The 13120-nt window shown below is 42.0% G+C and overlaps 2 protein-coding genes across 2 annotated transcripts; both read right to left on the reverse strand.

The window, feature by feature from the left end:
• Positions 1-5947: 5947 nt before the first annotated feature.
• Positions 5948-6741, reverse strand: LOC123723746 (macrophage mannose receptor 1-like). Its single transcript, XM_014201920.2, has one exon. It carries the CDS (start codon positions 6636-6638, stop codon positions 6207-6209), a length of 432 nt encoding a protein of 143 aa, XP_014057395.1. The 5' UTR covers positions 6639-6741; the 3' UTR covers positions 5948-6206.
• Positions 6742-6786: 45 nt separating this feature from the next.
• On the reverse strand, positions 6787-11363 carry LOC106605921 (mucin-5AC). Its single transcript, XM_014201916.2, is given in 6 exon segments — positions 6787-7016; positions 7019-7042; positions 7045-8961; positions 9390-9688; positions 10006-10378; positions 10744-11363. Coding segments are annotated over 4 exon segments (2199 nt in total). The 5' UTR covers positions 9595-9688; positions 10006-10378; positions 10744-11363; the 3' UTR covers positions 6787-6963.
• Between the last annotated feature and the right edge of the window lie 1757 nt (positions 11364-13120).

Here is a 13120-nt window from a genome sequence, read left to right on the forward strand (position 1 = left end):
TGTTTGAAAAAGCTAGCCTTTTCTTTCCTAACTGACTGTTTGTATTGGTTCCTGACTTCCCTGAAAAGTTGCATATCGCGGGGACTATTCGATGCTAGTGCAGTACACCACAGGATGTTTTTGTGCTGGTCAAGGGCAGTCAGGTCTGGAGTGAACCAAGGGCTATATCTGTTCTTCGTTTTTCATTTTTTGAAAGGGGCATGCTTTTTAAGATGGTGAGGAAAGTACTTTTAAAGAACAACCAGGCATCCTCTACTGACGGGATGAGGTCAATATCTTTCCAGGATACCCAGCTCAGGTTGATTAGAAAGGCCTGCTCGCAGAAGTGTTTTAGGGAGCGTTTGACAGTGATGAGGGGTTGTCGTTTGACTGTGGACCCATAACGGACGCAGGCAATGAGGCAGTGAACGCTGAGATCCTGGTTGAAAACAGCAGAGGTGTATTTAGAGGGCAAGTTGGTCAGGATGATATCTATGAGGGCGCCCATGTTTACGGATTTGGGGTGGTACCTGGTAGGTTCATTGATAATTTGTGTGAGATTGAGGGCATCTAGCTTAGATTGTAGGACGGCCGGGGGTGTTAAGCATATCCCAATTTAGGTCACCTAGCAGTACAAACTCCGACGATAGATGGGGGGCAATCAATTCACATATGGTGTCCAGGGCACAGCTGGAAGCTGAGGGGAGTCTATAACAAGCAGCAACATTGAGGGATTTATTTCTGGAGAGATGGATTTTTAAAAGTAGAAGCTCGAACTGTTTGGGCATAGACTTGGATAGTATGAAAGAACTCTGCAGGCTATCTTTACAGTAGATTGCAGTTCCGCCCCCTTTAGTAGTTCTGTCTTGATGGAAAATGTTGTAATTGGGGATGGAAATTTCAGAATTTTTGGTGGCCTTCCTATGCCAGGATTCAGACACGGCTAGGACATCAGGGTTGGCGGAGTGTGCTAAAGCAGTGAATAAAGCAAACTTAGGGAGGAGGCTTCTGATCTTTCCATGACATAGACTGACCAGGTGAATCCAGGTGAAAGCTATGATCCCTTATTGATGTCACCTGTTAAATACACTTAAATCAGTGTCGATGAAGGTTGGGAGACAGGTTAAAGAAAGATTTTTAAGCGTTGAGACAATTGAGAGATGGATTGTGTATGTGTGCCATTCAGAGGGTAAGTGCCTTTGAATGGGGTATGCTAGTAGGTGCCAGGCACACCGGTTTGAGTGTTTCAAGAACTGCAACGCTACTGTGTTTTTCACACTCAAAACTATCACGTGTATCAAGAATGCTCTGTGGACGTTCCTCCCAGGAATCCAACTGCTGCTTTATGTCTTTGTGTAGGAAAGTGCATTCAAGCTCTCTCTCCTCAAATAAACCCAGACTCCATTTCACAACTTCATTTATTCTAAACACTATGGGCCGGTATCCCAGAGACAGAACAACTAAAAAAACATTATCAATGGATATTTGATAGGACTAGGACTAGGCTTAATATGTGTCTTGGAAAGCCCCTGAATGCTTAATTATGTAAAGCTGCATATGTTAGTTGATATAAATTCTTACATTTGAACCATAGACACCTTCACATTTTACATAAAGTATTCCATATTCACCATAACAACAAACAAATCGGTAGCCATTGTTATAATTACACAATCTTAATGCACCATCAATATTGATAACTACTCCATCTCCACCAAGATACATATTACCTATACACCCAACACTCCCTTACTGTCAAACGTTCTACCAAATGTATTCCCATTCCAAGTTCCAGTCCCCTCATTCCGCACTCCCTCGGTCCATCCTCAACTGTTGGTCTTTCAGTCTGTCTTTTCCATGTCCTCCTCTCCCTCTCTCCCTCTATCCATCTCATTTCATGAAGCACTGGGGTTAACTAAGAGATTGGGCCTCAAATCTATTTTATTACAATTAACTGAGGGGGAAGAGAGAGAGAGAGTGAGAGCGAGAGAATGAGAGAGAGCGAGAGAGAGAGCGAGAGCGAGAGCGAGAGAGAGAGCGTGAGAGAGAGAGAGAGAGAGCGAGAGAGAGAGCGAGAGGTGCACATGGCAGGTGTCGAGATCTAACAATCTTCATAAAATATTGTTTTTTGGTAATCTGGTAATAATAATACACAGAAATAAAGATGTATGTCAATGAATACTTTGTTGATGCTAATGCATTGCATTTCAGTTTGTTAACACAATAGTGTGTAGGGCAGGCCAACATGCCTTTGGTGTACAGTGTTTATAAAAAAAGTATAACACTACGTTTTAAATTAGCCATAGTTTGACAGAACTGCAAAGGGCTTCTGGGTCTAAGATAAGGTATGCAAAGGCATTCTCCATAGAAAGACACATTGAATTTAGCATTACTCTTTAGGAGCTTGGTTAATGTATGATACAACAGACTTGGGCTCAGAGCGTTCATGACGGCAAAATTAGTTTCCCTTATATTCCACAGTGATATAGTCCGAGCCTATGTTTGTATCATGTTGTCCTACTTTTTTAATGGTCATTTTGTGCTATTATGTTGGTATGGGAATAAGGCCAAATGAGGTCACATTGCACTGATCCCAATGCATTTGAACTTTGTCATACATGCCACTTCCCCCAAAAATCTGTAGAGGTTGAGGGAGGAGGAGTGACCATGGGTCACCATGGAGAGGTGCTCACAAAAGGGTGTCATGGGAACGGCTCCAGGGGTCAGGAGTGAGGGTAACAGGGTCAGAGGTCACAGCCAGCTGGACAGCACATAAGAGGAGACGAGGGTGAGAAAAGGGTAACCCAGGGGCCGGGTGGCAGGACGTAAAGGGACATTAACATTGAACTGCTGGGAGGACATGGAGGCCCACTGACCAATACATTTTCATGGACAGCCTACAATGCTGTGACAAACTCGGGTCTAATAGTCCATAGTAACTGACAAGTGAATAGCAATTCTCAGAGTTATGGTGGAAAAAGTAGCAATCAAGAGGTAGGTGGATTTTGAGCCATGCAGATATTTCTATGGGGATAAGGGATGAAATAATGTTTTCTTTTTGGAATTGTATTATATGCCATATTGGTAACACTTTACTTGACTCCAGGAGTCAGAACACGTTATGACACGGTCATAATGATGTCATAATATGGTCATAACACTGTCATTGCCCATATATTTACATATGTTGTGACATACACTATATCTACAAAAGTATGTGGACACCCCTTCAAATTAGTGGATTCGGCTATTTCAGCCACATCCGTTGCTGACAGGTATATAAAATCGAGCACACAGCCATGGAATCTCCATAGACAAATATTTGGAGTAGAATGGCCTTACTGAAGAGCTCAGTGACTTTCAACGTGGCGCCCGTCATAGGATGCCACCTTTCCAACAAGTCAGTTCATCAAATTTCTGCCCTGCAAGAGCTGCCCCGGTCAACTGTAAGTGCTTTTATTGTGAAATGGAAACATCTAGGAGCAACAACAGCTCAGCCACGAAGTGGTAGGCCACACAAGCTCACAGAAGGGGACCCCGAGTGCTGAAGCGCATAGTGCGTGAAAATTGTTGGTCCTCAGTTGCAACACTCACTACCAAGTTCCAAACTGCTTCTGGAATAAATGTCAGCACAATAACTGTTCATCGGGAGCTTCATGAAATGGGTTTCCATGGCCAAGCAGCCGCACACAAGCCTAAGATCACCATGCACAATTCCAAGCGTCAGCTGGAGTGGTGGAAAGCTCGCCGCCATTGGACTCTGGAGCAGTGGAAACGCGTTCTCTGGAGGGTTGAATCACGCTTCACCATCTGGCAGTCCGACGGCCGAATCTGGGTTTGGCGGATGCCAGGAGAACGCTACCTGCCCGAAGTCATAGTGCCAACTGTAAAGTTTGGTGGAGGAGGAATAATGGTCTGGGGCTGTTTTTCATGGTTCGGGCTAAACACCTTAGTTCCAGTGAATGGGAATCTTAATGCTACAGCATGCAATGATATTCTAGAAGATTCTGTACTTGGGAAGGCTCTTTCCTGTTTCAGCATGACAATGCCCCCATGCACAAAGCAAGGTCCATACAGAAAAGGTTTGTCACGATCGGTGTGGAATAACTTAACTGGCCTGCACAGAGCACTAACCTCTACCCCACTGAACACCTTTGGGATGAATTGGGTCAATTTCAGAAAACGTTATGTAACATAAAAATAGTGTTGTCAAGTAAAATAACACAATATCTGTCACAACAGGTCTAAATATATGTGTCATGACAGTGTTATGACCATATACAGGCTGCTGGAGATGGATCCTTCTGATAGAGTTCTTGTGGTATATACAGGCTGCTGGAGATGGATCCTTCTGATAGAGTTGTCGTGGTATATACAGGCTGCTGGAGATGGATCCTTCTGATAGAGTTGTCGTGGTATATACAGGCTGCTGGAGATGGATCCTTCTGATAGAGTTGTCGTGGTATATACAGGCTGCTGGAGATGGATCCTTCTGATAGAGTTATCATGGTATATACAGGCTGCTGGAGATGGATCCTTCTGATAGAGTTATCATGGTATATACAGGCTGCTGGAGATGGATCCTTCTGATAGAGTTATCATGGTATATACAGGCTGCTGGAGATGGATCCTTCTGATAGAGTTATCATGGTATATACAGGCTGCTGGAGATGGATCCTTCTGATAGAGTTATCATGGTATATACAGGCTGCTGGAGATGGATCCTTCTGATAGAGTTATCATGGTATATACAGGCTGCTGGAGATGGATCCTTCTGATAGAGTTGTCATGGTATATAAAGGCTGCTGGAGATGGATCCTTTTGATAGAGCTGGTTTGAGTGTGTCAAGAACTGCAACACTACTGGGTTGTTCACGTGTTACAAATGGCAATTCATACAGTATGTTATGAAGTTGGCTATGTGGCTAACGCTAAGCTAGGGGTTGCTAGACGTTTCTGTTATACACCCACCTATACACCCTACTTTTGTTTTTGCCTTAAGTAACCTTCTGTCTTAAGTAACCATAACAAATGTAACATATCATTTTAATTTATGTGTCCCGGATTTACATTTACTATGTGGTTTATCATGGTAATCAATCAAAATCACATAACAACTGCGTAGGCTGCTATGACATGTTAACATTTTTTAAATACTTACACTACCGTTCAAAAGTTTGGGGTCACTTAGAAATGTCCTTGTTTTTTAAAGAAAAGCTGGAAACGGCTGATTTTTTGTAGAATATCTACATAGGCGTACAGAGCCCCATTATCAGCAACCATCACTCCTGTGTTCCAATGGCACATTGTGTTAGCTAATCCAAGTTAATCATTTTAAAAGGCTAATTGATCATTAGAAAACCCTTTTGCAATTATGTTAGCACAGCTGAAAACTGTTGTTCTGATTAAAGAAGCAATAAAACTGGCCTTCTTTAGACTAGTTGAGTATCTGGAGCATCAGCATTTGTGGGTTTGATTACAGGCTCAAAATGGCCAGAAACAAAGAACTTTCTTCTGAATCTCATCAGTCTATTCTTGTTCTGAGAAATGAAGGCTATTCCATGCAAGAAATTGCCAAGAAACTGAAGATCTCAGACAATGTTGTATGCTACTGCCTTCACAGAACAGCGCAAACTGGCTCTAACCAGAATAAAAAGAGGAGTGGCAGGCCCCGCTGCACAACTGAGCAAGAGGGCAAGTACATTAGAGTGTCTAGTTTGAGAAACAGACGCCTCACAAGTCCTCAACTGGCAGCTTCATTAAATAGTACCCGCAAAACACCAGTCTCAACGTCAACAGTGAAGAGGTGACTCTGGGATGCTAGCCTTCTAGGCAGAGTTGCAAAGAAAAAGCCATATCTCAGACTGGCCAATAAAAAGAAAAGATTAAGATGGGCAAAAGAACACACACACTGGACAGAGGAACTCTGCCTAGAAGGCCAGCATCCCAGAGTCGCCTCTTAGCTAACACAACGTGCCATTGGAACACAGGAGTGATGGTTGCTGTACGCCTGTGTAGATATTCCATAAAAAATCTGGGGTTTCCAGCTACAATAGTCATTTACAACATGAACACTATATTTCTGATCAACTTGATGTAATTTTAATGGACAAAAAATGTGCTTTCTTTCAAAAACAAGGACATTTCTAAGTGACCCCAAACTTTGGAGCGGTAGTGTACACTTTTCACGTTGCATAAGAAACATACATAATACAAAAGTCGTCCGAATCAGAGATGTATCAACCCCTCACCACTGTCCCCAGAACATTTGTAGCAGATAAAGTTGAGCCTCTGGTTCTCCTCCAGACTAACCCATTGCTGCCTCCCGGTGGTCTCTACAGCCCCTGCAATCCCACAGTCCTGCTGGCTGTCTGAGCCGTTCCCGGGGGCCCAGTTCTGGTAGCAGCCTGCATCAGACCTGATCCAGAACCAGAAGTGGAATGAACAGGTGAAGCGCAGGCCCACCCAGACTTGGGATGAGGTGGCGCTGGCAGCCCTCTCTGTCACCCAGGACTGAAGCAGCTCTGTAGTGATGGAGACCAGGTCAACGTGATGCTCTCTGCAGTAGCTCAGGGCCTCGTTCCACGTCATGTTCTCACGGATCAATATCAGGTTGTCTGAGAGAAATAAAGATATAAAGATAGATAACATGGAGCCCATTCAACAAAATGTAGATTTGTATCCATTTATACCTCTGCTCTGTAATATAACATCTTTGAAACAACATAAAACTACAGCCAAACAAAAAGAGACGGTTAGGCTTTCAACATGTCATTAATTGAGATATAATGATGAAAGTTACCTGGACTTAAACCTTGACTGTTTTCATTTGGCATGACAGTGGAGATACTGACAGGCTCTGCAGTACTGTATGGAGCAGTCTCAACCACTGTGGTTATATCTAGGGCAGAAGTATGTTCAGTAGTCGCTTGTGTAATGCTGTGTTGCATTTCTGTGTCTGCAGGCTCAGTTGTTGATTGATGTGTTACATTCTCAGTAGTAAGGTGTTTAGTAGTCGCCTCTTCGGTTGAAACATGCACTGTGGTATTGGATGTAGTTGGTATAGACGTTGAGGAAATGTTTTGGATAGGGACAGTAGAAGCACTTGTAGGTGAGAAATCAGTAGTCACTTTCTCTGTAGTTGAGTGTTCAGTAGTTAACATTTCAGTTGAAGCATGTTCTGTGGTAGTTGGTACAGACATTGAGATAATGCTTTGAAAAGGTACAGTAGTTGCACTTTCTGTATTTAGGTGTTTAGTAGTTAACTGTTCAGTTGAAACTTGGTCTGTTGAATTGAATGTAGTTGGTATAGACATTGAGGGAGTGTTTTCAACAGGTACAGTAGTCAGTGGGTCAGATGTTAGGAGTCTGGTAGACAGCTGTCCAGTAGAAACATGCACTGTGGTATTGGATGTAGTTGGTTTTTGAACAGGTACAGTAGTCAGTGGGTCAGATGTTAGGAGTCTGGTAGACAGCTGTCCAGTAGAAACATGCACTGTGGTATTGGATGTAGTTGGTTTTTGAACAGGTACAGTAGTCAGTGGGTCAGAGGTTAGGAGTCTGGTAGACAGCTGTCCAGTAGAAACATGCACTGGGGTATTGGATGTAGTTGGTACAGGTGTAGAAGGAGTGTTTTGAACAGGTACAGTAGTCAGTGGATCAGAGGTTAAGTGTTCAGTAGTTAACTGTTCAGTTGAAACGTGCTCTGTGGTAGTGAATGTAGTTGGTACAGGTGTTGAGGGACTGTTTTGACCAGGGACAGTAGAAGCACTTGTAGGTATGTAACCAGTAGTTGCTTCCTCTCTAGCTGAGTAACCAGTAGTTGCTTCCTCTCTAGCTGAGTAACCAGTAGTTGCTTCCTCTCTAGTTGAGTATTCAGTAGTTGCTTCCTCTCTAGTTGAGGAGTATTCAGTAGTTGCTTCCTCTCTAGTTGAGTATTCAGTAGTTAACATTTCAGTTGAAGCATGTTCTTTAGTAGTTGGTACTGGTGTTGAGCGAGTGTTTTGAACAGATACAGCAGTTGCATTTGTAGGTATGTAACCAGTAGTCGCTCGGTCTATAGTTAGGTGTTCAGAAGTTAACTGTTCAATTGAAACTTGGTCTGTTGTATTGAATGTAGTTGGTATAGACATTGAGGGAGTGTTTTGAACAGGTACAGTAGTCAGTGGGTCAGATGTTAGGAGTCTGGTAGACAGCTGTTCAGTAGAAACATGGTCTGTGGTATTGGATGTAGTTGGTTTTTGAACAGGTACAGTAGTCAGTGGGTCAGAGGTTAGGAGTCTGGTAGACAGCTGTCCAGTAGAAACATGCACTGGGGTATTGGATGTAGTTGGTTTTTGAACAGGTACAGTAGTCAGTGGGTCAGAGGTTAGGAGTCTGGTAGACAGCTGTCCAGTAGAAACATGCACTGGGGTATTGGATGTAGTTGGTACTGGTGTTGAGGGAGTGTTTTGAACAGGTACAGTAGTCACTGGGTCAGAGGTTAGGTGCTCAGTAGTTAACTGTTCAGTTGAAGCATGTTCTGTGGAAATTAATGTAGTTGGTACAGGCATTGAGATATTGCTTTGAACGGGTACAGTAGACACTGGGTCAGAGGTTAGGTGTTCAGTAGTTAACTGTTTAGTAACATTTACTGTGCTATTGAATGTAGTTGGTTTTTTAACAGTAGTTGCATGTTCGGTAGTTAGGTGTTTAGTAGTTAACTGTTCAATTGAACCTTGCGCTGTGGTAGTGAATGTAGTTGGTACTGGTGTAGATGGAGTGTTTTGAACAGGGAGGCCTACAGTAGTTGCTTGGTCAGAGGTTGGTAAAAGATCTGAAAGAATGTGTTGGATCTGCACAAGATGGGTAGTTGTTAGCTTAGGTGTTACTTCCTCTGTAGTTGACTGTTCAGCAGTGGCAAGCACAGTAGCTGTGGGAGGAGTTGTTTGTGGCACAGTATGTTTGGTTGTAGGTGGCATCTGGGTAGTTGGTCGCTTCATTTCTGTAAGGAATATATACAAATAAATTAGAAACAAGGGTCAAACATATTTCATTCATAACAAACACATGAAATCATGTTTACATACTGCTTTACTCATCTCATATGTATATACTGTATTCTATTCTACTGTATTTTAGTCTATGCCACTCTGACATGGCTCATACTAATATTTCTATATTCCTTAATTCCATTCTTTTACTTTTAGGTTTGTGTGTATTGTATGTATTGTTATGAACTGTTAGATATTACTGCATTGTTGGAGCTAGAAACACAAGCATTTCGCTACACCTGCAATAACATCTGCATGTGACCAATATAATTTGATTTGATTTTGTATCTTAATTGTTTTCTCTGTTTCTATTTGTTTTCTTAAAAGTTGCTACAGGTCAAAATTTGAATCCCACCTAACAAAAATGAACCAAACTCACCACCATGGCAGACAAACCACCAACTGATGTTGCACCACTGGTCATTCCACTTCTTATCGTTGAGTATAACAGAAGTACAGTTCTGGTCCCCTCTGAAGTTGTTAGGCTGATTGGTCTTCCAGAAGCGGTATGAGGAGTTGCTCCCATCTGACCACTTCCATGGGTCTTTGAAGAGACCAATCCACATGCTCTGGGACAGTGACATGTTCTGGATGTGATGGTTTTCCTCTCTGGACCGTATGCTGGCCAGGTCTGTGTACGTACCCCGGCAGTGGTCTTGAGCCTCTCTCCAAGTCTTGCTGTCATCAATGAAGATGTGACTGTTACTAGCGTTTTTCACCGTCAGAGGATAGAAAATACATAACATTTGCATGGAGCATTGGAGATATAGTGGGGTGCAGGGTTGAGCATTGCCCACACAAAATATCATTATGCTCACGCAATCACCCAATTGACTATACCCAAGTCATGTTTTACGGTTGAAATTTCAGTAAGCAAGCTTTAAAACAGGCAAAAAATACCTGACAGCCCATCCAGCCATATCATCCTAGAATCGGCCCTGTATCTGATATGGGGTTGAAATTGCTATAAATAGAATAGACTTAGGATTACTCACCATCAAAGCAAACAAAACCTCTTTTAATTTGGCAGTTATCCTCAAACCACTGTCCGTTTGGATCCATTGCAGCACAGCTATCTTGAGTATTGTTTTGCTTCGGCTCTGCTGCCCTCCAGTTGAAAAACTCAATCTTTCTCTGATCTGGCAATGACCAGTGCCACTCAAATTCATCTCCAAACTCCAGTCCTATCCAGACACTGGCTGTCCAATTCGGTACCAATTGTACAAGTCTATCCAGATCCCCTGAGTTGTAGATGGTTGCCAAGTCAGTGTACATGTCTCTACAATAAGTCTGGGCTTGGCTATAATTCATTTGAAGGCTAACATAGTGATACTGAGGAGGGGAGATACTGAGTCAGGCAACACAGTCCTGTAAAATACAAGCAAAAACCATTAGAGAGCAAGTTAATAATATTTCCTTGCTGCATGCATAGATTTCACACACACATCCTGTTAATATCACAGAATATCAACGTATAATACACATCATGTTGCTTTTCATGAACAGAGAGAACTATGAAAGGATCCTGAAAAATGGCCTGCCGTTTGAAAGTTACCCGTGTGTTGATTGCGTAACAGACGATCAGAATTGTCTTTTATGTATGAGGTACTCCCAACACTTATACCTCTTTCTAAAGGATTTATATTTGAATGCCTTATTCAATGATGCCTAAATTATCACAATGACTCCAACAAATAACTTTGATGTTATTGAAAGCACTGAAGAATACATACCTGAGACGGACAGGAGACACAACAGTGCAGTGTTCCTCATCATGACGGTAGCTTTTCAGCAGTCTTCAGAATGGGTTGTCAAACTGAAATCATCCATTACTAACATACAAACTGACACCCTGTGTTCTAGTCTAGTCCAAAATCCTCTGAAATGGAGGCAACTGACACTCGTTGTAACTTAGTTGACTGACTTATTAAGACTCCGTAGTAGTAGGTGTCTAAGAATGTGACCGGTCTTGTTTATAAAGATAACACATGTTAAGGTTCACCCTTGTCATAATGTTCCCTGACAAGGTAGTGCATCAGGTTTAGATCTGTCACTCTTATACATAGAGCCTCCATGACGAGGCTGTGACGGGTGGTAAGAAAGACATGTCAGTCAAGAACACGGAAGTGTGTCACCAAAAACCACATGATAATTGATAAAATGTACATAATCACATTGTGAACCTGTTGAGATACACTGATAGTGGAAGTCATTGCTGGGCCTATTCGCCTACAGATAAAAAGCAATTGTCCCAGAACGGTCCATTTTGTATTGAAAAATAGAATACTAGTTGACAGTCCAAGTCATTAGTAAGGTGTTAGGAATGAGCTTGAGCAATTCAGGTTATTCTGTATGAAGATACCTTCCCAAACAGGTAACAATATACTGTAGTTACTGTCTTCTGCTGGTCTGACAAATGAGCGTGAAACAAAATGATTCATCAAGTTAGCGACAGAATTGTTCACTCAAGGGCATGACTAGTGATAAGCAGACCTATTGTTCCCCTTTAAAGAACAAGGAAGTTTAACTCTGCTTGATGCAAAAGACTAGGAGCCCGCACTGTACAGCACCAGTCAAAAGTTTGAACAACTCATTCAAGGGTTTTTCTTTATTTTTACAATTTTCTACATTGTAGAATAATAGTGAAAACATCAAAACTATTAAATAACACATATGGAATCATGTAGTAACCAAAAAAGTGTGAAACACATCAAAATATATGTTATATTTGAGATTCTTCAAAGTAGCCACAGTTTGCCTTGATGAAAGCTTTGCACACTCTTGGCATTCTCTCAACCAGCTTCACCTGGAATGCTTTTCCAACAGTCTGGAAGGAGTTCCCACATATGCTGAGCACTTGTTGGCTGCTTTTCCTTCACTCTGCGGTCCAACTCATCCCAAACGATCTCAACCTTCTTCGTCAAATATCCCTTGCACAGCCTGGAGGTGTGTGTTGGGTCATTGTCCTGTTGAAAAACACAAACTAGGTGGGATGGCGTATCGCTGCAGAATGCTGTGGTAGCGATGCTGGTTAAGAGTGCCTTGAATTCTAAATAAATCACTGACAGTGTCAACAGCAAAGCACCTCCACACCATCACACCTCCTCCTCCATGCTTCACGGTAGGAACCACACATGCAGAGATCATCCATTCACCTACTCTGCGTCTCACAAAGACAAGGCGGTTGGAACCAAAAATCTAAAATTTGGACTCACCAGACCAAAGGACAGATTTCCACTGGTCTAATGTCCATTGCTCATGTTTCTTGGCCCAAGCAAGTCTCTTCTTATTATTGGTGTCCTTTGGTAGTGGTTTCTTTGCAGCAAGTCAACCATTAAAGCCTAATTCACGCAGTCTCCTCTGAACAGTTGATGTTGAGATGTGTGTTACTTGAACTCTGTGAAGCATTTATTTGGGCTGCATTTTCTGAAGCTGGTAACTCTAATGAACTCTGGGTCTTTCTTTCCTGTGGTGGTCCTCATGAGAGCCAGTTTCATCATAGTGCTTGAAGGTTTTTGCGACTGCACTGTCAAAGTTCTTTCAATTTTCCGCATTGACTGACCTTCATGTTCTTGCCATAATATGGACTTGGTCTTTTACCAAATAGGGCTATCTTCTGTATAACATCCCTACCTTGTCACAACACAACTGATTGGCTCAAACGCATTAAGAAGGAAAGAAATTCCGCAAATGTACTTTTAACAAGGCACACCTGTTAATTGAAAAGCATTCAAGGTGACTACCTCATGAAGCTGGTTGAGAGAATGCAAAAGAGTGTGCAGAGCTGTCATCAAGGCAAAGGGTGGATACTTTGAATTTCAAATATAAAACATATTTTGATTTGTTTAACACTTTTTTGGTTATTACTTGATTCCATATGTATTATTTCATACTTTGATGTCTTCACTATTATACTACAATGTAGAAAATAGTGAAAATAAAGAAAATCCCTGGAATGAGTAGGTGTGTTCAAACTTTTGACTGGTGCTGTATATGAAAATGATTCCCATGTTACATGGGAATTTAAAATCAAAATCAGAATTAATAAAGCACACAACCACCAGGAAAAAAACAAGCAAATAAAGTACAAAACTTGACTGTACCTCTATC

This window comes from Salmo salar, chromosome ssa05, assembly GCF_905237065.1.
Source record: "Salmo salar chromosome ssa05, Ssal_v3.1, whole genome shotgun sequence".
Taxonomy (NCBI): domain Eukaryota; kingdom Metazoa; phylum Chordata; class Actinopteri; order Salmoniformes; family Salmonidae; genus Salmo; species Salmo salar.

Coding starts and splice junctions, on each gene's coding strand:
- LOC123723746 (XM_014201920.2), bottom strand. CDS start 6,638: ATGGGCTCCATGTTATCTATCTTTATATCTTTATTTCTCTCAGACAAC.